Genomic DNA, 23,908 nt, shown 5'->3' on the forward strand with positions numbered 1-23,908 from the left:
CTGAATATTGTATTTTTTAAAAATTTGCATTAAAACATCATTGAATAATAAATAATTTAGAAGTTTTTTAACATTAGAATGCTCTAATTTATTAATATTTTTATTACATTCATAAACTTGTTTAAAATAATAAAATACTGACTTTTTATCTTTACATGGTAACTATCCCGATCCGGTGCCGTAACTAGGGTGGTGCCAGCGGTGCCCAGGCACAGGGCACAGTCCCTGGGGGCATATAAATGACCTGGACCAAGTTTTATATCATAGTTTTGGGGCGTAGTTACAGAAGTTTGCACCGGGCGCATGAAAGACTAGTTACGACACTGATCTGATCAAGCTGTAACTTCAAACTTAATATCCTATATTCCCATATATAGCCATATATAGTATAAATTAAAGATATATAATGGAAAAAATGTGGATTTGTATTGAAAAGAGAGTGCTAAATATATCATTATTAAAAATTCAGAAGTTTCTCCTTTATTTTAAATTTGATATTAATATTTTTTAATGTTGGGCTCTAGAATATTTTAATCATAAAATTGCATTTAGTTTTGTAAATTTGAATAAAATATATAGGGTGAGTCAAAAGTCCCTTACATCTTTTTTATTTCGAAAGTACTGAAGATATATTCATTTTGTTAATCTAGTTAGGATGGGATGCCTTTTATTGACCTTGAAAATTATTTTTACGGTCACTTAAAACAATTACTTTCATTCCTAATGAATTTGAAATTCAGAAAAAGATTAATATTTTGAATATCTGTTTACACAATCCTGATTAAGAATTCAGAAAATAGTTTTAGGCTAATTAAGTGGTTCTCTTTAACTTTGTATTGGTACTTTTATGCTGCATCTTCTCGTTAAAAATGTTACAACATAAGTGACCCCGAAAATGATTTTTAAGATGATCAAAAAGTACCATTGGATTCTCCCTGCATGACTTCTTATGTAACTACAATAGCAAAATTAATATATTTTCAGTACTTTTGGAATGAAAAGTGTGCAAGGACTTTTGACTCACCCTGTATTATCTAGAGTTGTAGATTAAGTAGTTAAATTAATGTAGGATCGTAAATATCTGTTTCTTTTTAATAAGGCAGATATTTTGTATTACATCTGTAGTGATTTAACAACTTACATCTTTACATAGCTTTTGAATGGTCTGCTTCAAATGATCTTGGAGTATCGTCGTCATTAGACGGAACGGTACGTCTGTGGGATGCCGCTAAAGGAACTTGCATTAGAACCGTCAACGATCCTGATAATGCTTCTGTTTACTGTGTTGTTTTTCAGCCATTAAATAATAATATGGTAGTTGTATCCTTTTTTTTTTTAATATTAAACAGCATCTATTTTATTATTATTTTAATAGATTTTTTTTTTTATTAAAAATTACACTAATATTAAAGTAACAATCAATTTTGAGCAGTCAAGAATTAAAATATATCCAGTACAGCGTTTAATTAATTTATAATGGAATTAAAATTTAATAAATAAATGTAAGTATAAAATTAATACATTAGTTAGAAGTGTCACTCGTTAAAAAATTTTTAAGTTTAAATTGTCATTTTCAATACTGGATCTATTTATTTAATTTTTGTTACTTGTAATATAATATTTACTTAAAATTTCTTAACTAAAATTCAGACTGGTAATTGTAAAGGCCTTGTTCAAGTTTTAAATATTTCAACCGGAATATATCTTAAGGTAAGGTATAACGTAACTTTATAATTGAATTATTGATGCAATTATAGTAGAATCTCGTTAATTCATATTAACTGGAGCTCAAACTTTTGGATTAGCAAGTGTTTTAAATTATCTGAAATTCATAAATAACATTATCTCAAAGCCCGAGTAGTATATAATACAATGCCAAACGATCGCCTAAATATCGGGCTATAACCTGGCTAGTTAAATGATTAATATAAAGCAATTTGACACTAGAGGTAGACGTTAGGTGCCATCTCTTAAGAAAATTAATAATTATAATTAAATAAATAAATTATTAAATAAATTTAGAACCTTCTGAAATAAAAGAACTGGCCCGGGACGGGGCTTGAACTTGCAACCTCCGCTTGCCGTGCGGTGCGCTTGCCAGTTACGCCACCCAGACCCCGAGCGAGCCTTTGCTTCCAGAAGTATATTAATTTAGATATAACCTTAGGCCATGGGCGTAGGAGTCATCCCCAGCCAGCGCCGTGGTTAACCGAGTAAAGTTATATCTAAATTAATATACTTCGGGAAACAAAGGCTCACTCGAGGTCCGGGTGGCATAACTGGCAAGCGCACCGCATGGCAAGTGGAGGTTGCGGGTTCAAACCCCGTCAGTTCTTTTATTCCAGAAGGTTCTAAATTTATTTAATAATTTATTTATTTAATTATAATTATTAATTTTCTTAAGAGATGGCGCCTAACGTCTACCGCTAGTGTCAAATTGCTTTATATTAATCATTTAACTAGCCAGGTTATAGCCCGATAGTTAGGCGATCGTTTGGCATTGTATTATCTGAAATTCTTTTTCAATGTATTTTTTTAATGTAATGTGGGTTTTTCAATACACTTTAGTTGGATGAGTTTGTTTTGTTTTGTCAGGATGACTGATACCAGTCATTTGTTTTTAAGAATTGACAAGCTTCAGTTCACTAATGTTGATCAATCTCTCTGAGATTGCAGGAGGAAGAAGGAGACTAGCTTTTGTTTTCTGTTTTAAAGCAAATTTTTAATGTAATTTGAGAGTTTTCACACACCATCCATGTATTTTAGGTGATGTGAAGTAAATATAACAGTCATCTATTTCATTCAGAAAGAGAGAGGGAGATCCATTGCTTGGATTAGCCAGAATTTCAGACTCTTGGGGTTTAGGTTAGCAAGGTACTACTGTATTGCTAAATTATTTATGTTAGTGTTGTTGTTTTCTTATGCAAAATTATCATTATGATTAAATGAATTAATTATTATTCATTCTCGTACTATTATACTTATTATGCAGTTAATATTTCTTGTAAAGAATCTTAAGTTATAAAACAATCAATCTACTAAAGATATAAAAAATTACACGATAGAGGAGATGTTAGTATTTCTATTGTAAATTTTAAAGATTAAAAATGCAAATAGCTTATGATTATAAATATATTTTTGAAAAAGAAACAAACACTGTGTTTTAATTGAACATGAACATGCATAAAAACTTTTCTATATTTATAATCAGCAAGATTAAATCTAATTTTATATGCTAAGTCATTAAAGAATCATGATAGATTCATTGCATTTTTAATTTTAATTGTCAGTTGGCATTAATTTTTCATTGTAATTACGAAACATTTTAAATGACATTTTGTTTCTTTTCTGCATATGTTTAATCTGTTTCTTTTTTACTTTACGGCTGTTATATATAACAGTGGAAAAGTATGACGATTGGTCAAACATGACCCCACCAAATTTTTACATTTTTTACACCCAGGACCTGGAAACATCAAGAAATTCAAACAAAAATTTGGGGATTTTTTTCTCTATGTGTGGACGTGTGTGTGGGTGGGCATGATTTTGTTCCGTCTGTTTGAAGCTTAATAACTCCTGTTCCTTTTGTCAACAATTTCTGAAATTTTGCAGGGAGGTTTGTGTATTAGGGGGTTTGATGCTACTAAATTTTGTTGATTAAAGGTCAAGGTGATGGGGAGATAATGGAGGTCATGTGTATCTCCAGTAGGGTTAAACTTAATGATGAATTTACTCATTATCATTTACAATTGTCATCCTGCCTCACTGTTTGCAGAGACCAACAGATATCAAAATTTACAATGTTTTACAAAAACTCATCTGTACCCTCAAAATTAATCTTTTTGTCATTTTATAATAATTAAAAATATAAAATGTTTTTTAAATAAAATATTATAACAGATGGTGCCACTAATTGTCGCCTAGAAAGTTAAACAATTCGTTGCTGGATTTTTTTTATTTATCTTGAGGAAGAATTTATTTTTATTTACATTTATACTCATATTTTTAATGTAAAATTTTATTTGTCTACTTACCATATATTTTTTTCTTTAAAGCTTTGTATTCTCATATCTTTTTTCAATATTTTCAATGCAGTTATTTATTTATATTTGAAATTTACTTAATATTTGAAACTTCAAAATTCTTTACTATCAATTTTTTAACTTTGGAATCTTTCTCAAATTTGTAATGATGTGAATTTTGTCTTCTATTGTAATTGCACGCATTACTCCTAATACGTTAACGTCAGTCAGAAGTGATATTTTTTCATATTATTGCTTTGAGGTCGCATATCTATTATTTTATAGATTTAACTTCTGTTTTTTTTCTGTTAACTTTTGTGTTTGGAATGATGTGTTCATAGTCTAAAACAGAAAAATGTACAGTAAGATGATATCTTATTGCACAATGTTCTGTTTTACATTATGTTTTATTAAGTCTTATGTACTGTATTTGTCTCTATTTTTCTTTTCTTTAATTGTTTTTTAAATTTTCAGCCTTGGAAGACTTCTGTACTTCCAATCTTTTTCCCCTTTCTTCTGTTCTTCCTTAATCTTTGGCAATTTTCAATTGTTTGAGTTCCTATTTGTTTTCTAAAATACTCATTTTAGATGTTTTTGCTAATAATAACAAAAAATTCTTTATACTCTGGAGTTTTTTCAGTCTAAAGGAATTAACTTTTCCAATATAGAGTAGAGTAACTAACTGCAATGTTTTCCTTTTATCCTTGAAAGATTTCTTTGTGATGTTTTTATTCTTCAGAATGAAAGCACAACTGTGAAATTCAATGTTTTTGAACAGTATTCTAAAAATAGTATCATCAGACAAAATATGTAAATGAATGGAATTTCATTTGAAAATCAGCCCACCAGTGTCCAAATGGTTCCGTTCCTCGAACACTGGGAGTTTGGTCGTGGGTTTGCACCTCGCTAAAACAGGCTGGCCACGTGGAGTTTTCTGGGTTTTCTTCATGTCTGTAATGCCTGAATAGGGGCCAGTTACCCTAAAAAGACTTCTGGAAGGCATTCCCTCCTAGGCAGATCGCCCAAGTGTTGCGTTGCCGTAACTTAATAAACAATCATTTGAAAATTATTCTGTGTATTATAACAGAATGTTATAATAAAAACACTAAGCTTTATTTTCGGTTAATGTTTCATTTACTTATATTTCTAGGGAGGTAGTAGTAAAACAACTGGAGGTGTACTGTCTTTAGTATTTGATTTAAGTGGCAAATTGTTATGGGCAGCTGACAATAGAGTGAGTAGAATATATTTGATATTTAACTTTATGTTTTATTTATTTAAGTACTAAGTTGTTTGTGTAACTTTGAATGAACATCCTGTGGTGTAAATTTAATATACAACTATCACCTATAACATCAAGGTAATTTTTTTCGCTTTATTGTTTTGTATAAGTTTAATTTCAAATTTTCATAGAAAATTATCTTTAATAAAATATAATCTTTAAATAAGTAATTTTGAAATTATTGTATATAAATCATAATAGAAGCTAATATTTTTAAATTTTTCTTTTAGGGTTATATAGTTTCATATATATTTGATTTTCCAAGTGGAAGATTAACCAAAGGTAGAAGGTATGCTGAATAATAGTCATTGAATTTTTCTTTGTTTTTAAATATATTAAGTCATTTTAATGTCCTGTGTTATGTGTGCAAAAATTATTTTTTTTAATAACATTGTTAATAAATTGCATATGACATTTTTGCTTGGAATTTAATTCAGGTTGGTAATTTAGTTGCAGGATGATGAAATAGATAGATTAATAAGGAAATTTTATTTAAATTTACTGCTGTAGATAAATTTTTTTGCATCTTACCCCTAAAAGTTGACATGTAAAATGTATTAATTAAATTATCACATGTAAAATGTGATATATCCAATGTAATGAGCATCTTATAAGATGAAAAATATGGTAATATTTACAATTTGTGAAATTTTTATAAATTTCAAGAATAATTACTAACATTGCTATAATTAAAATTTAGGTTAAAACCTACATACAGTGGTGCCTCGTATAACGAACGCTGCGAACAACGGACTTTCTGTTTGGCCGTTACGTGACTCGAGCAACGGACTGGCTGCGAACAACGGACTTTCCGGCATAATTGGTGACTGCTCCATGGGTGCGTTTTTAATAGCGGTCGCTCTGCGTCTCCGCTACTACAGGAGTGTGCTGCTGTTTGTAGGCATTTAGGAATGACAGTGAAAGAAAGAAAGATGGCGGCGCCCGCGCTATCGATAGTATCATGATGGAGGAATCTATAATTCTAAAATATGAGCTTTAAAAGGAAAAAGAAGGGTCCCAATTGTAAAATTTAACCATAAAATGGATTATTTGTTGAAAGAGCATTCAAAATAGCCTCGAAAAAAAATTCGTAAAGACAGTTACATCACCACGTGCGCTAACTCGCGCTTTCACAATTTCTAAATTCTCATTCATAAAACCACATAATGGGCCCGGAAACGAAACTATCTGAGCCATGGAGGACGCCATGTTTTTTTCCATCGTAAACTACTGCTACAAGCGGCCGTTTTTGCCGTTCGGCGGCGTGCACTACCACCGGAATTTAGGAACGCGTTCCACAGGAATTTTTAAACGGATGTCGCTCGCGCAGAGTTACGCGGAGGAATAAAAGAATGCACCCCATGTTCATTTTTTATGCTGTGGAACGAATTAGATGTTTTAACATGTATTTCTACGGGAAAACGCGTTTCGTATAACGGACATTTCACTTAACGGACGTGCACCTGGAACAGATTAAGTACGTTATATGAGGCACCACTGTATTTTTAAATTTTTATTATTCTATACAAAATTAAATTAAACTAATTATTTTTAATATAATATCAGGATGCTTGTGGTGGAAAATTGTCCAATTACTAGTCTGTCTGCTAGAAGCTGGGTCAGCAGAGAAGCTAGAGATCCCTCACTCTTAGCAAATTGTGCTTCTGATGCTTTACTTCTTTTCAGGTTCTAAATTTTTTTTATAATACACAAAGTTTGAATTAAATAGTTTAAATTCTAGTTCAAGTAAATATAAATTATGAATAAAAACTATAAAGTAACCAAATGTTTTATTTACATTTATGAAATTGCCAAATAAGTAAAATCAAATGAGTTCACATTTTGTAAGACGACACACACAAACCACCACATACATTACCATGTATATTTATAGTGGCACAAACACGCACATATATACATGTACTGTACATGTGTGTGTTACTAGCGTAGCCCTAGTCTGTGTGTATATTTCTTGTATAGATATTGAAGGCTTCTAGTGTAATATATATACATACACACTTGGAGCCTTTAGTGATCTAACTTCAATGTTTCATGTTATTTTGCAATATATAATTGGCTTGCTGTATAGTAGATTCCAATGTTAATCCGTCTCTGTAATCCAAACAAACACTTTTGGTAGACGTATAGACATATCTCACAGCAATTTCTGGTTAGCAAAACTATTTTTTATTTACAATTGAACTACAAATGCATTTCGGGTTGGTATAATGTACTCCAAACCCCTCCTCAGTGTTTTTACTATTTTATAAATTACAAATTTATGCATAAAATAGGAGGTGGGAGCGCAAACCTTTCTCATCCCTGACATAAACAAATAAAATATTTTCCATAGGTATATAACAAACGCTGTTAAAGTATCAATAATATACCTATGGAAAATAATTTATTTGTTTATGTCAGGGATGAGGAAGGTTTGCGCTCCCACCTCCTATTTTATGCATAAATTTGTAATTTATAAAATAGTAAAAACACTGAGGAGGGGTTTGGAGTACATTATACCAACCCGAAATGCATTTGTAGTTCAATTGTAAATAAAAAATAGTTTTGCTAACCAGAAATTGCTGTGAGATATGTCTATACGTCTACCAAAAGTGTTTGTTTGGATTACAGAGACGGATTAACATTGGTTATTTTGCAATGTTTCCTATGTTTTTATAATTTAAAGATTAAATAACTTTAAATACAAGAAATTTCTAAATATCAAAAAAATTTTAATAAAACCGTAATTGATAGTAAAACAATAATAATAATAATAACAACAACAACAACAACTCTCCCATGGTCACCACCTGGTCGTGGTGGGAGAGCCCAGTAATTTTACTGATCCATAGGGCAATGCAAGCTGGAGCACAAGCTCTTGGTAGGGACACCCATGCCAGTAAGGTCTATGGGGAGAAATGAAACTAAGAGTGACCACAAACCCACATTCTGTGGAGATATGTATCATGGTAGTAACCAGATCTAAATGTGATACCGGCTCGGACGTTGCCCGGGTTAACAAGGTCCGCGTTCGTGAGTTAGGCAGAGGCTCACGTTCGAAAAATAGGCCACAGTCTCCCTTGGTTACCGGTGGCGAAAGCAGCACCGGCCCAAGCATGGCTACTGCAATGCCCTCAACAGATGTGAGGAACCAACCCAGCCTTGGTGTTTCTGTGGCAATGCATCTACAGACCACAAAGGCTGGAAAACCACGCCAACGGATGAAATGGACAACGGAAATGAACGAGTTTATCATCCGTACTTATTACACCATCACAAAACTCGAAACAAACATGACAGCATACAGACAACAACTACACCATAAATTCACACAACAATATCCTCACCTCACTGTTACTGAACAAAGAGTTGTTGACCAAAAAAGAACAATTATACACAACAACCTTATCTCACAAACAACACTTGAAGTTATCAAACAACAGGTTGCTGATCAAATACATCAAGAGACAGAAACATTTAACATTAATGAAGATCACGTAACCTGTCAGGATAATCCAGCAACAAGCACTGATTACAGCACACATACAACAACTACCACTACTGATACTACAAACACTTCCTCATTCATCACTGATAACATAGACATAGATTTAGTTAATACGCTCTCACTTATATTTCAGGAAACACTCACTAAATATACAGGCACAGATCCCACACAACGACCACGAATACCAAAAATCAACACGTCAAAGGAAGTAGGAAAAACACTAAATTATGTAAACACTCACTTACTACCACACTACATTCATTCAATTTCTACACTTGCATTGAAGTGAACTCACTCAGCAAAATTAAATCACAAACAACCAAACACCTTAAGTTGCTGAGAAAATTTAATAACTAACTAACAAACGTTTTCAGCCAAATCTGTTGGCCATCATCAGGTTAAACATATTCGAATGCAAGCACAGAATGGAACAAAAAATTTAAATACAAATAAATAAAATAACGGATAAAATATACATATAAGAAAGTAAAAATTAAATATAAATAACAAAAATATATAAAAAATATGTATAGGTTAAATAAATAAATATTAATAAACTACACAAAACTCTAATAAATGCAAGAAGTGCATTTATCAATAAATTATACGAAATTCTGACAAATACAAGATATGCAGTGATAACAAAATCAAGGCATTAAATTAAGAGCTATCAAATCTCTTAATTAAATATTTCCATGCCGAAGGCAACCCTTCGGCATCCCTGGCATTAATGCAGGCATTATGTAATCTGCTCTTAAATATTTCAATTTTTTCGGCGCAAAACGCTAAAGTCGGTGAGTGTACAGGTTTAATGATGTCTGCTTCACCCCACTTGACTACCGAGCCTTCAACCTGTGCCATCTGAGATAGAATTGTGGCGTTAGATCTTTTGCTGATGTTGTATTTGTGCTCCCTCAATCTAATCCCTAAGCTTCTATTAGTAACTCCAATGTAGTTTTTATTAATGCCTAGTTCTTGGTTTTCATAAGGAATTTTGTACACTCCAGCCATTCTTTCTTTATCAATACGGTCTTTGTCGTTCCTTAATAATTTGTACAAGTTGGGAGCCCTCTTGAAAATTAACTTGGTATTTTTGCGGGCTGAGATTTCCTTCATGATAGCTTCTTTCTTTCTGTCATACGTGAACTTTGTGAATTTGCGGAAATCCCCTCTTTGAGCTTTTGTTTTGTTATTCTTGTAGTTTTTGATTAGTGCGGTTATCATATCCGCCCTGTACCCTAGAGTTCTAGCGATATGCGTTTTTATATATTTTTGTTATTTATATTTAATTTTTACTTTCTTATATGTATATTTTATCCGTTATTTTATTTATTTGTATTTAAATTTTTTGTTCCATTTTGTGCTTGCATTCGAATATGTTTAACCTGATGATGGCCAACAGATTTGGCTGAAAACGTTTGTTAGTTAGTTATTAAATTTTCTCAGCAACTTAAGGTGTTTGGTTGTTTTTTCTACACTTGCAGACATTCATACATTAGTTTATGCTGGGGCAGTCACAGTAGTGACACATCATGGTCTGAAAGTACAATCACAGACAGATACACAGAAAACACAATTCTATAACAAGCCTGCCTGGCAGAGAAGAATAGAAACACAAATAAATGACATTAGACAGCAATTAGGCAGGCTGACACAATACACTAAAAGCAACATAACACCCAAATTAAGGAAACAGCTCAAAAACATTTTCAAGAAAATAAAAACACACACAAAACATGAACATCACAACACACGCATTACAGAATACATTGATACACTAAAACAAAAACTTGCTGCCAAAGCACGTAGACTCAAATGATACAAAACATGTACACTACGAAAACAACAAAATAAATTATTTACAAACAATGAAAAACTCTTTTACAGACAAATTAATAACAAAGCAAACACTGATACACAGCACAGTGGCACACCAACAGAAGAAGAACTCACAACATATTGGTCTTCTCTTTGGTCCAGTGCTGTCACGCACAATGATGATGCAGGCTGGATCGAGGAGGAGAACAGAAACTTGCACAACATACCAACTATGCCCTGTGTTGAAATAAACATACGTGATTTCCAATACACTGTTAACAGAACACACAACTGGAAGACACCTGGTGTAGACAACATTCACAATTTCTGGTACAAAAAGTTTACATCACTGCACCAGGAACTAGCTAAACAACTAACACACATCATCATCAATCCACAAGACATGCCAAATTTTCTTACTCAGGGCATCACCTACATGAAACCTAAAAACAACAATACCACAGACCCCACACAATACAGACCAATTACATGTCTTCCAACACTCTACAAATTATTGACATCCTGTATTGCAAACAAAATATACAAACATGTTGAAGAACACGACATTCTAACGGAACAACAAAAAGGTTGCCGTAGAAATCACAGGGGATGCAAAGAACAGTTACTCATAGATTCAGTCATTCTATGGCAAGCACACAAACAACACAGAAACATACACATGGCATATATAGACTACAGAAAAGCATTCGACAGTGTTCCACACAGTTGGCTGCTACATATTCTACACATGTACAAAATACATCCATCACTCATTACATTCTTCCAAAACACTATGCAGCACTGGAGAACAACACTACATCTCAGGGTTCATAACACTTCCATACAAACAAACCAAATCTTTATTAGGCGAGGAATTTTTCAAGGAGATTCCTTGAGTCCTCTCTGGTTCTGCTTAGCCATTATCCAACATGTTAAACAACACGCAATATGGTTACAATATCAGACATGAAAAAACAACACAGTTTACACTGTCACATCTCATGTACATGGATGACATAAAACTTTATGCATCCACACAAAAACAACTTCATCAACTCCTACAAATCACACATTCATACACCAAGGACATACAAATGGAATTTGGCCTAGATAAATGCAAAACACTTCACATAGAAAAAGGAATCCTGAAGAAAGAAGATTTTGCACTTGGAAATGGAGACGTTATTGAATCCATGGAAGAGGGCGAGTTCTACAAGTATTTAGGACTCCAACAGGCCAAACTAACAGAACATGCACAAATAAAGCAAAGATTAATTAAAGAATACCAAAGTAGGTTAAATGCTATTCTCAGAACACAGTTAAATGCAAAACACACAGTTAAAGCAATAAACACATATGTCATCCCAGTACTCACATATTCTTTTGGAGTTATACATTGGACTCACACAGATCTCGAGCAACTCCAAAGGAAAACAAGAACTACACTTACTAAGCATAAACACATCATCCTAAATCCGCCACAGAAAGATTAACCCTTCCACGTAAAGATGGCGGACGTGGCCTGATTGGCATAGTTAACCTTCACTACAAACAAATACAGTCACTGCGAGAGTTTTTCTACAAGAAACAAGAAACATCACAATTACATAAAGCAGTAACTCTAGCAGATTCAAATAACACACCATTAAACTTACACTCACATCATATGGACACAACACAACATATAAAAGGCATAGACACCATTAAGCAATCGTGGGCTCGAAAGGCACTCCATGGCAGGCATCCTTACGACCTGGCCCAGGATTTTGTTGACAAAACTGCGTCAAACAGCTGGTTAGCTCGGGGATGCCTCTTTGGGGAGACGGAAGGATTCATGATCGCCATACAGGATCAGGTCATAAATACTAAAAACTACAGAAAACACATACTCAAAGATGCAACACTCACAAATGACACATGCAGAAAATGTCACATCATGCCAGAAACTATACAACACATCACCTCTGGTTGCAAGCTCTTGGCACAGACAGATTATCTACACAGACATAATCAAGTAGCAAATATAATACACCAAGAGCTTGTAAAGAAACACAAATTAGTAAACATCCACGAGCCATACTACAAATACATTCCACAGACAGTATTGGAAAACAACACGCACAAAATGTACTATGACAGAGCCATAATCACAGATAAAACAATTTACCACAACAGACCAGACATCACACTCATTGACAAACACAATAAAATCACATACATTATAGACATATCCATTCCAAACACTCACAATATACAAAACGCATGCACTGAAAAAATTAGCAAGTACACAGAACTCGCCCAGGAAATAAGGCATCTGTGGAGGATGGATAGGGTGCTTATTGTACCTGTCGTTCTCTCTTCTACAGGTGTCATACCACACACACTACACAAAAGCCTGGGCACATTAGAATTGAATAGAAACACATACATCACACTACAGAAGGCCACTATATTGAATACATGTCATATTGTGAGAAAATTCCTGAATACAGACACACTTCTTTAATTTCTGTTTTGGTTACTATGCCTTGACTTTGGTTCGGCATAGTACACAGCCACCGGTGTTAACCGAGTATATCTCACTTAACCCAACATAATAATAATAGTAAATGTCTTCAAAAATAGATAGATGATTCTTAAAATCAACTAAGTTAGTTGTCATTTTGTTTTATAAGTATCAAAAAGTTAAATTTTGATGTTTAATATCACACAAAATATTTTACTCTGGACATTTTAGATTATTCTAGTATCAAGCTTAATATTTTCTTCCAAGCATACTATTATACTATTCTGTTCTGCTTCCACTCAGAAATTTTAAATTTAATATCAAATCAGTCAGCGAATGAGTGAGGCTAGTGTATCCTTATATATTATATATTTGGTGATAAGATGAGTCAAATTCCTAAACTGTTAAGAAAATAAACAAGGTGTTGTGGAGAAGATGAGGGAGAACACGAGAGGTAGTGATTGAAAATTTACCGGATATTATGTTACCGGTAATTCGGTAATTATATTTGGAATTACCAGTAAAATCGTATTAAGAAATGATTTAAAACGAAACCGAATTACTGACAGAATTATTGAACAATTATATATTTTCAAGTTTTCTGTCAGTTTAGACAAACAATATTCTTATAATAGTAATTATTATGACATAATAGACATTGAAATAATGCTAATTATTAATCGTGTTTTTCTTTATTTTGAAAGTAGGCTCTTAAAAACATAATACATTTAGGCTCTCGTCATCTAATCTAGATCTAATTTTCGTACAAATGGCAGCTGCATTAGAGAAAGCTCTCTCGGAATCAATACTAGTTGGACGTACTGTCATTAGAGCATTGAAAATTGCATTGCATTATATATATAATATGGCGTACTGCCACAAGCGTCATAAAGCACAAACCAATAAACAAGAATATTACTTACTATGTAAGTCGTGTTTTCAATCAGCACGTATTTATGAACAATCAAGACTTTGTAAAAAGTTTCCTTTTGCATTTCAGCTATCTTGGAAACAAAAACAAGACCCGTTTTGGAGTATAATATAGGGAATCAAGTTATAAACAGACAAGAAAATTCCTTTTAGTAACCTTAAATTACAAATGGAATGACCCATTACAACCTGCACTGTTTTCTTGCTATGGTATAGGGTGAGAGAAAAAAGAAATCTTCCCACGGGAAATACCCATGGGAATTTTAGAAAATAAATATTGGATTAATTAAGATGTTTTTTTTTTACCGAAATGCTGGTAAAAAATGCTGGTAAAAAAAATTAACTACCGGTAAATTTACCTATTTTACCGGTATATTGGTAAACTGGTTACCGGTAATGCAATCACTAGTGAGAGGAAGACGAGTAAAGGGAGACAACAGTTAGAGGTGTGAGGAGGACTAAAGATGGTTACAGACACTAGAACATTATCATTCTATCCATAATTTGAAGATTGTTACGAATGCTAGAATACTATTGTCCTTTCTATTTCTATTACTATTCCTACATATGTTAGGTCTATATATAAGTTTGTGCATATTTTTATCTACAGAAAAACAACAAAAAATTTAAATTAAATTTTATTTCAATCTCTTAATGCATTCACCTTTATTTTGTATAATATGTTGCCATCTTGATGGTAGCTTTTTAATCCTATCTTTGTAAAATGATATTGGTTTTGAATCAAAATATTCAGAAATAGCATTTTCGACACTGTTCTCATCTTGAAAAGTTTCCGTTTTAAAAAGTTCTGCAAACCACGAAAGAAATGATAATCACTGGGAACAATGTCTGGTGAATATGGTAGATGAGGTAAAATTTTCCAGTTGTAGCTTTTGAATTTTTGTACAGTTATTCTTGCAGCATGTGGTCTGACATTGTCATGTTGCAAGAGAATCTGCTTTCTGTTAACTAATGATGGTTAAATTTTTTATTTAAATGCTCTAATTGCTCACAATAAATATGACTTGTAATTGTTTGATGGGGTTCTAATAGCTCAAAATGAATTACACCTAGCATATCCCACCAAACAGACAAAAGGATTATTTTTGGTTGCAACCTGTCTTTTGCATTCAGTTTTTGCTGCTTGTTTTGATCCATCTATTGTCTTTTTCTCATCACATTATTATAGAAGATCCATCTTTCGTCTCCAATAACCAGCTGATCAAGAAAAGGTTCTAAAACAATACGGGATAAAAGACACAAGCAAATGTTTACATGTTATTGATTAGCTATTTACAGTTCATGTAGTACCCATTTTCCTAGCTTTGAAATTTTTCCAATCTCTTGTAGATTTCTACAAACAGTTTCATGCGATGAAGTTAAACATTCTTCAATTTCATCAATTGTTAAAGATGGTTCCACTGTAGAGAGAGCATCATCATCAAAGTCAACTGGTCTTCCTGTATGAGCATTATCCTCCACACTAAAATTATTATGTCTAAATCTTTCAAATGACGTCCACACAGTCCTTACACTAATTGGGCTGAAATTTGAAAAAAATTATAAACCAATAAATTCCTACTGTCTTCCATTTGTCTGTCTTTCTTTAATCTCAAGAATGGAGTTAGATAGATGAAAGATGAGACTAGATATGAAAACCTTAGGGGTCTGATTAACTGTACACAAACTTCTGATGCAAAGTGGTCTCATTATTTCAATTCAAAACTTTTCTCTGAAAACAGTTAATAGACTGACATGACTCGATTGTTAAAGAAAAAGTATGATGTACAGGGGCAAACCACTACTAATTTGAGGTGGAGAGCTTATATCTCAAATTAGATAAATTTAAAATATTATTATAAATTTTAGTTTGGCATTTTAACAATGTCGCAATAAATAATTGCTCATTACAGTTTGACTATGTACAGTAATTATTTTTTTGCTGCATTTGTAGCATTCTCATTACTTAAAAATATAAAGTAAAAAACATATCTTCTATATTCAACAGTTACTTCCATTTTAATGAAAATAAACAACAGAAATGTTACCAATTCTCAACAGTATTAAATGAACCAGATCTGATTTAACACTTTCGTGTAAAAATTATCCTATTACACTTGAGCTTTTAATAAGAAAACAAGATTTCTCTCAAGATCATAAAAATGCACAAGAACTTACAGACTGACCTGATATATATCACTATATCAGTTCAAAACTGCCACATATAGTGATATATATCACTATATGTGGCAGTTTTATCTGTTAAGGTATGGATTCATTTGGTTTTCTTTTGTTTATGCTAATTACATAAATGAAAATAATCAAATATATATATAAGTTGCCAAACAATTGCCAATATATGTATAAATCACCTTATGCTTATTTTTTATATATAAAATGTAATAATGTATATAAATTAATGTATGTAAAGATATATATATATATATATATATTTCTAGTAGTTGATTATTTTAGAATTTATTTTTAAGGTGAATATATAATGATAATTATTTGGTACATATTTATAATTGATTTTTTATTATAAAGTTCTTATATTTAAATATTTAATTGAAAGATTAAAAACATATATATATATATATATATATTTTCTGTTTGTGATGTTTTACAGTATTAACAGCAAAGATGGAAATTTAATATTAAAAAGGAAATTTTCAGTCAAGCATAAATCTAATTTAAATATAAAAAGTTGTTTTTGTCCAATTATGTCTTTTCGACAGGGAGCGTGTGTTGGTGAGTACTTAAAAATGTAAAAGCTTAATTATTATCATTATTCCCATAGATTAACATAAAAATTTATTATTGTTATTATGATAAGTGGAGCTAGCTATAAAAATAAATGAGCCATCAACTGCACAGGGTATCAAAGAAAGAGGTGCAAAATATTCTGCAAGTTAAAAATATATTTAGATTATAACTTTTATTGCTTTTCTTAAAATAATTTTTTTAATAGAAAATAGACATATATACATATAATTTTCACTCATTAAAATTGAAATTTGTACAATAATTAGAAAGTTTGAGGAACACACCAAACATTCTTTTATGGGATGCTGATGACATTGAAATCAGTGCCCACAATACATATAGTTTTAAAAATTTTGCAGTATGTTAATAATATTTCTTTACTATTTTGTATTTAATTTTTGAGAAAGGACTAAGAATTTCAAAAGTAAAAAAATGGAAAAAAGATGATAATATTTAAACTAAAATACACTTTATTATATATTTAATAAATAGAATATTCAGTAGTTGAAAGATAATGTTAACTTGCAAACTGAAATAAAAATAAATTTTTTGATGTTAAGTAAACATTATTTATAACAAGTAGATGTTGATAAAATAATGTTTATTTAACACAAAAAGAAAAAAAAGTTATTTTTAATTCAGTTTACATTAATTATGTGGAGTACGCCTTTCCCATGTTAATTCGTATGTAAACTTTCAGTGTCAGAAAATATATTAACATCTGAAATCTGATTTAGAATACAATAAAAAATAAACTAAATATAATATACAATTGTTTAAAATCAATTTCTTTAAAAAAGGTCTTTCTTTTTTAAAAAATAATTGATGAAACTTCACAGTTAAGAATGATAAGTTCAACCGTTGTTATTTTATCTGGACCTCATTTCATCAGAGACAAAGACTACTGGGTTTTATCTTTGTTGTTCTTTATTTTACTATACATTTCGGGTGCAATGTTTTGGTCCAACTTGCACCCCTCATCAGGTGTTACATTTCTACAATTGGTAGAAAACACATTTATTACAGTAATTACTGTAGTGGAATTATTACAAGTTACAAGAAGTTATTACAATTTATTACAGGTTACAAATATTTTTTAAAAAAGAAAGACCTTTTTTAAAGAAATTGATTTTAAACAATATAAAGAAGCCGCACCATTGATATTACATATCTGTTACTTATACGATGTTTAGACGAAAGTTATGGCTGGGAGCCATTTAGGACATATTGGATGTTAGCAGTCAAAGTGATTATTATTAACCATTATGACTACAGTCAAACCTTTAGTTTTGAACACCTTACTTTTGAACAATTTGGTTTACGAACAAAATTTTGCCAAAATACCACATTTGCTCCGGTTGCCAAACAAGCTTACTTGACAAGAGCTGTTCACAGATGAGAGAAGCCAATGGTCAACTTTATATACTTCCTGTATTAAAGTTGACGGGACTACCAATTCAGAGGTTAGTGGCACTGAGATTGCCTTCCATCATTAGATGTTATGACGTAAACCATCAATGACATCGTTATTCAAATTGGATTTAAACATACATGCACATAAGATACTATTACAATTAATAAAAAGCATGTTAATTGGCATTTGTGTAATATAAATGACAGCTACATATCTGTGTTTAAAGGTGCTTAACTCAAATTAAATAGCAAAAATTTATTAATATAATAATAATAATATAGTATTAATGTTTAATTTAATATTTATTAATACTACACTAGGTAGCCATTTAATTAAAACTAAAACTGTTACAGGCAATCTGATGGTAATAAAAAATATCATCATTTTTTGATGCATAATTATGTTTTGATACAGCATGGTTCAAAATTTGATTATTTTGAAAAGTAAACTATAGAAACATAGCTGGTGATCAAATTTATCAATGTTAGAAAGGTGATAGAATACAAACCATTCAAAATAAAATTAATTCTAAAAAATTCCTTTGTGAGCAATGCTTTATTTGTAAAAAAAAATTGTTGAGATGATAATATGATAATTTGTGTTTATGTACTTACCTCAAGCATTTTTTGAAAACAAAAATATTTGATGGTGGACAGCTTAGTTTATAGGGTATAAGCATTTAAAATTTTTTGACTTATTTTTATTTGTTCTGAGAAATTTAACTTTTATCATTTATACAAATATTCAAAATGATGATTTATGTTAATGATGAAAATTGCTTTATCTGTAGATGCATCGTTGTGGTGAGGTGTAAATGGCATCCACATAAACGTAGCTTATTTCTGTACTTCTCATAGTATAAATAATTGTCTCTAAGAGACTTGCTTCAGTACTGCATTCTATATGTTTCCAAAATTTTAATATTTATGATTAAGTAAAATATATCAAAAGTAAAGAAAATCAAATGAATTTAGTCAAAATATGATATTAAGAATGTATCTCTGTTTATACATTTATTTTTGTTCTGGGACAGCTTGAGGTAATTTCAGACATATAGAGGTGTGCAGCGTGTTACATTAAAATGTCCACTCAGACACTTTCATTGGGGGACACTTTGAAGTATGACTAGCTCATTGATAACTTGTGCTTCTTACAAAACCAATTAAAATGTGTTACAAAAGTTTAGGTCCACTCATTTCAGTTAAGCAAACACAACACAAACACATCTAAAGAAACCAACACATACATTTATTTGTGAAGGTAGCAGAAACATGTAAAATTAATATGACATCATTAAACTAGCATATTATTAGATGACTGTAAACAAATAAATACACAAAGTGATATAATCCATGTGTTGCAAAAGTTTAGTTCCATCGTTTAAAATTACATATTATCATTCCAGAAACTCCTCTTTTTGCACCCCAATGTCAAAAACATGATGAGGCACACTGTCTAAAAATCGCTGGAGCACATCTTGACTTATCTTGTTCTGTACGGAGGTGATGGCTGTCTGCAGTTCTGCAACAGTTGAAAACTGACGTTTGTTGGCATACACCTTCCTAGCAAGGATTCCCCAGAGGTTCTCCATGGGGTTAAGGTCAGGAGAATTAGCAGACCACTCACTCCATTACATGCACACCATTGTCTAAGAACCAATCCCATGTAGTGTGTGCTACATAGATTAGTGCATTGTCCTGTTGGAATGTCCAGAATGGTCCTCCAACCCTCTTTTCAAATGCCATTAGATGCACATCCAAGAGTTCCTGGTAGTCTCTGGCCTTCATACGTCCACTTGGAAATTCAATGTTGGTCTTCCCATTGTATCCAAATCCAGCCTAGACCATTACTGATCCACCTCCCATTTGGCATTTGGAAAAAATCTTCTTGTCCTCTCTGATGTCATGTTAGTAGTAGCACCAGCCATCAGGACTATCTAAATTAAATTTTTTTTGTCGCTGAATACTACTCATCTCCATTCTGTATTCCAATTTGAATGTTCTCTAGCCCATTTTACCTGTGCTATCTTATAGTCTGATGTTAAGCTGGGCTGACATTTCTTCTTCTTCTACAGTAGTTGTCTGTTGAGTCTTACAGCTCTTCATAGGGTTGACATGAATGCTAACCATTGGATCACATGCCAACTGTCTGAGTGATGATCCTGATTGTTTTAGTATGTTTACGATTCGTTGAAGATGACATTCACTGAGTGCTCGTGGATGTCCTGAACAGGGTTTTTGGTTGTAATCCTCTTGGTTATGTGCATAATTATTCACCACGTTAAGGAGGATGGACATGTGGCGCGGCAAGAAAAAGTGGCAGAATGACATCACTTTTTCTCGTCGCAGAAGTCGATTTTGTGCCGCGTTTCTCATGCCACAAAAGTTGGTTGAATTCTATCTTTTGCGGCAACACCACCAAGATGCGTTTCTATCAGCCAATAACAGTTCGTCTGGTAGTCATGTGAGAAAATACAATCACATGGTGTTTTAATGGTGGAAGGTTCAACGCGGTTAACCAAGATAACTAACATCAGAATAAAGAGGAAAGGATAATAAATTTAACACAAATTCTACACAAATAATCATATATAATTTAATTCAAAGAACAAAACAACTGAATCTTACTTCAAATAGTGTTCTTTATCAAGAGATCTTAATCGAGGAATAAGTGTATTTTATACACCAGTTCTTTCTCGATCCAAGAAAGTATCTTTAATCCAAAGTCTTTGTTCAAATCTTTGACAAAAGCTAGCTAAATAAAGCAAGCCATACAAAACAAAATTTGTAAACATGTGGATAGTGGCAGTATCAGTATCATTCGCCATCTTGAATACTGAACGCATGCACCGAAATGTAAGCGGATTGCCACTTGTGTGGTTGTGCTGCCGCACAGCAAAGATGCATTTGCGACACCACTTTTCCTTGCTGCACCGCATGGGTGTATCCTCCTTTATGTGACTGATTAATCCTTTTTGCTTTGGCCTGTTGAACAGCCCTTGCTGCTTTAATGCATTGATCTTGCCTCTCTCATAGACTGATAACATCTTGCCACGGCCCATGTTTCCATAAACATTATATCAAGCAAATCACACAACTCAAATTTGCAGCAGTGTGACAATTTCACTCTTAACAGGTATGAGTTTAACTTGCAGGTTCATGTAATGTTTAACTTGCAGGTTCATGTCATTATTGCTCCTGGGGATGTGGTGGAACAAAACTTTTGCAACACATGGATTATCTCACTTTGTGTGTTTATGTATTTACAGTCGTCTAATAATATGTTAGTTTAATGATGATGTATTATTTTTATATGTTTCTGCTACCTACACAAATAAATGTATGTGTTGGTTTCTTTAAATGTGTTTGTGTTATGTTTGCTTAACTTAATGGAGTGGACCTAAACTTTTTCAACACATCTTACTTTACTTTATTAAAATTGCTATACATGTACTATAAGTATTTTTAATTTCATATATACCGTATATTTTTGCAGATAAGATGATAGTTGAATCATAAAAAACGGCCCCCAAAATCTGGGGTCGTCTTATAGGCCAGATATATAAAGTTCACTCTAATTTTTTTGTAAATTAAAACCATTATAAAAAACGAACAAACCATAATTATTTACTAGTAGAGAGTAGGGCATGTCCACAAAATAGAATAACCCATACGACGTTTTTGTGAATAGTCAAGGTCATTACCCGAATTCCCGAATCAGTGCGAACGTTTGCAACAATAGCAAGGCAGAAAATAAAATTTGTTCATTCGAAAAATTACAAATAGGACATAATTCCGTATACACTATACAGTATTATCATCCAGATGATGATCGCTGATCTAAACTAAATTAATAGGCCATTGATAGTTTGGGGGTCATCTTATAGGACAGATATATGCTAAAACTATAAAACTGACAAAAATTTATACCTCGTCTTATCTGAAGATCGTCTTCTCTGTGGAAATATACAGTATATATATATTATAGAAGATTTATTTAGAACTGATTAATATTAAACAAAGTATCTGACTTTCTTTGTCATTAATGTAATACAATGATAATATCTGTCCATAAAACTTTTAACTAAGATGATTTATAGTATAGTAATTATGTTTATTTAATTATTTATGCACCGAATAAATATAAATCTTCATTATATTTTAGTTACTGGTAGTGAAGACATGTGCGTTTATTTCTTTGATGTGGAGCAAGAAAATAAACCATGTGTCAATAAGTTGCAGGGTCATTCTGCACCAGTATTGGATGTTTGTTTCAATTACGACGAGAGCCTTCTAGCATCTAGCGATGCACAGGGTATGGTCATCATTTGGAAGCGGGAGAAAAGACATTAACTTGTTTACTATACTGTACATTGGAATATATATATATATATTTTACATTGGTAAAAATTATTCATTTATATAAAATAATGTAAATAAATTCTAATCCAAACTTTATCTGCATATTGAAAGTGTATTTGTCCTCCACATTTATTTATTTTACATACAATATAGGGTATAGACAAATAAAAACCCATCTCCCTTGATACAGCACAGAAAAAATCTTTATAAAATACGGGGTCTCTCAAAAGAACGCTACTATTTTAAATTATTGTAATTATGTTAATTATTATCCCAGAATGTTGTTGTGCACATTAAAACATTGGAAAACTGTTCAAGTTTCACATCTGCCTATTACAATTTCTCAATGGCTACACTTCACATCACATATCCAACTCATACTCAAATTCTTCCTATATTCGCTACATCATATTTATTGTCACTCTTTCCATAACAGCCACAATTCTATAGCTCCTTCAGATTACTCATGTTGCACAATGACCAGTGATTCCAACTTTGCAAACTGCAGAACACACAATGCTTTCGAAAGGTAGACAGTAAGACGAAACTCGGACAGTTACTTTATGGATTGGTGTACATTGCACACTTCTGGGATAATAATTAACATAATTACTGTAATTTAAAATGGTAGAATTAATTTTGAAAAACCCTGCACATAGCAAAATCAGTGCGATGTAGATTAAATCTAACATAATTAAATTTTCGAAAATAAGGATGAATTGAATGTTTAATGAAGCGATTCATAAGGTAATGACTCCACAATTTAGTATGAAAGGTGAAGTTTAAGTTTGCAAAAATTACACTTAATCCTTCATCGATATTTATAATTGTACCGGATTTTATTTATCTATTTAAAATTGAAAATATTGTTGATAGACCGGCCACAAAATAATCTCTTGCATAAAATATGCAACTTCAGGACAGAATTCCTATTTTTAATCTTATGTAAATTTATATATAACAAGATTCTATCTCTCCCTCGATTTAGAGAATCTTACTCAACATTTACAACTGACAAATTATATATTCAGAATGTAAATACGGAGGCGTAGCTAACGAGGGGAAAGTGGGCGCTACGAACTTTTCTAAGAGCTGTTATTGACATTGAGGACGTTTTTAAAAGAATCGCTGCATCATTCATCGTTGTGTACTGTTAAAACACCAACATCTGTATTATTATTATTACGTGAGCCGAAAATTTACGATACGCCTCTGTCTAAATGTTATGTAAATTTTGCAAAGGACATTCATTTTCTGAGAATAGGGCGAAGGTGCATGATTGATCGCTTAATTTATTCTGT

General features: G+C 31.9%; 1 protein-coding gene across 1 annotated transcript in view; it reads left to right on the forward strand.

Annotated features, from left to right (window-relative positions):
• Positions 1 to 22,709, forward strand: part of LOC136986776 (WD repeat-containing protein 13-like) — a 54,147-nt gene extending 31,438 nt beyond the window's left edge. Inside the window, exons 9-15 of the mRNA XM_067284381.1 lie at positions 1,154 to 1,320; positions 1,651 to 1,710; positions 5,173 to 5,256; positions 5,535 to 5,593; positions 6,871 to 6,990; positions 16,696 to 16,817; positions 22,411 to 22,709. Of these exons, the coding sequence (XP_067140482.1) occupies positions 1,154 to 1,320; positions 1,651 to 1,710; positions 5,173 to 5,256; positions 5,535 to 5,593; positions 6,871 to 6,990; positions 16,696 to 16,817; positions 22,411 to 22,598 (800 nt within the window). The 3' untranslated portion in view covers positions 22,599 to 22,709. The remainder of the gene's footprint in view (positions 1 to 1,153; positions 1,321 to 1,650; positions 1,711 to 5,172; positions 5,257 to 5,534; positions 5,594 to 6,870; positions 6,991 to 16,695; positions 16,818 to 22,410) is intronic.
• The last annotated feature ends 1,199 nt before the right edge of the window (positions 22,710 to 23,908 follow it).

This window comes from Centruroides vittatus, unplaced genomic scaffold, assembly GCF_030686945.1.
Source record: "Centruroides vittatus isolate TY-2023 unplaced genomic scaffold, ASM3068694v2 scaffold_1172, whole genome shotgun sequence".
Lineage (NCBI taxonomy): Eukaryota > Metazoa > Arthropoda > Arachnida > Scorpiones > Buthidae > Centruroides > Centruroides vittatus.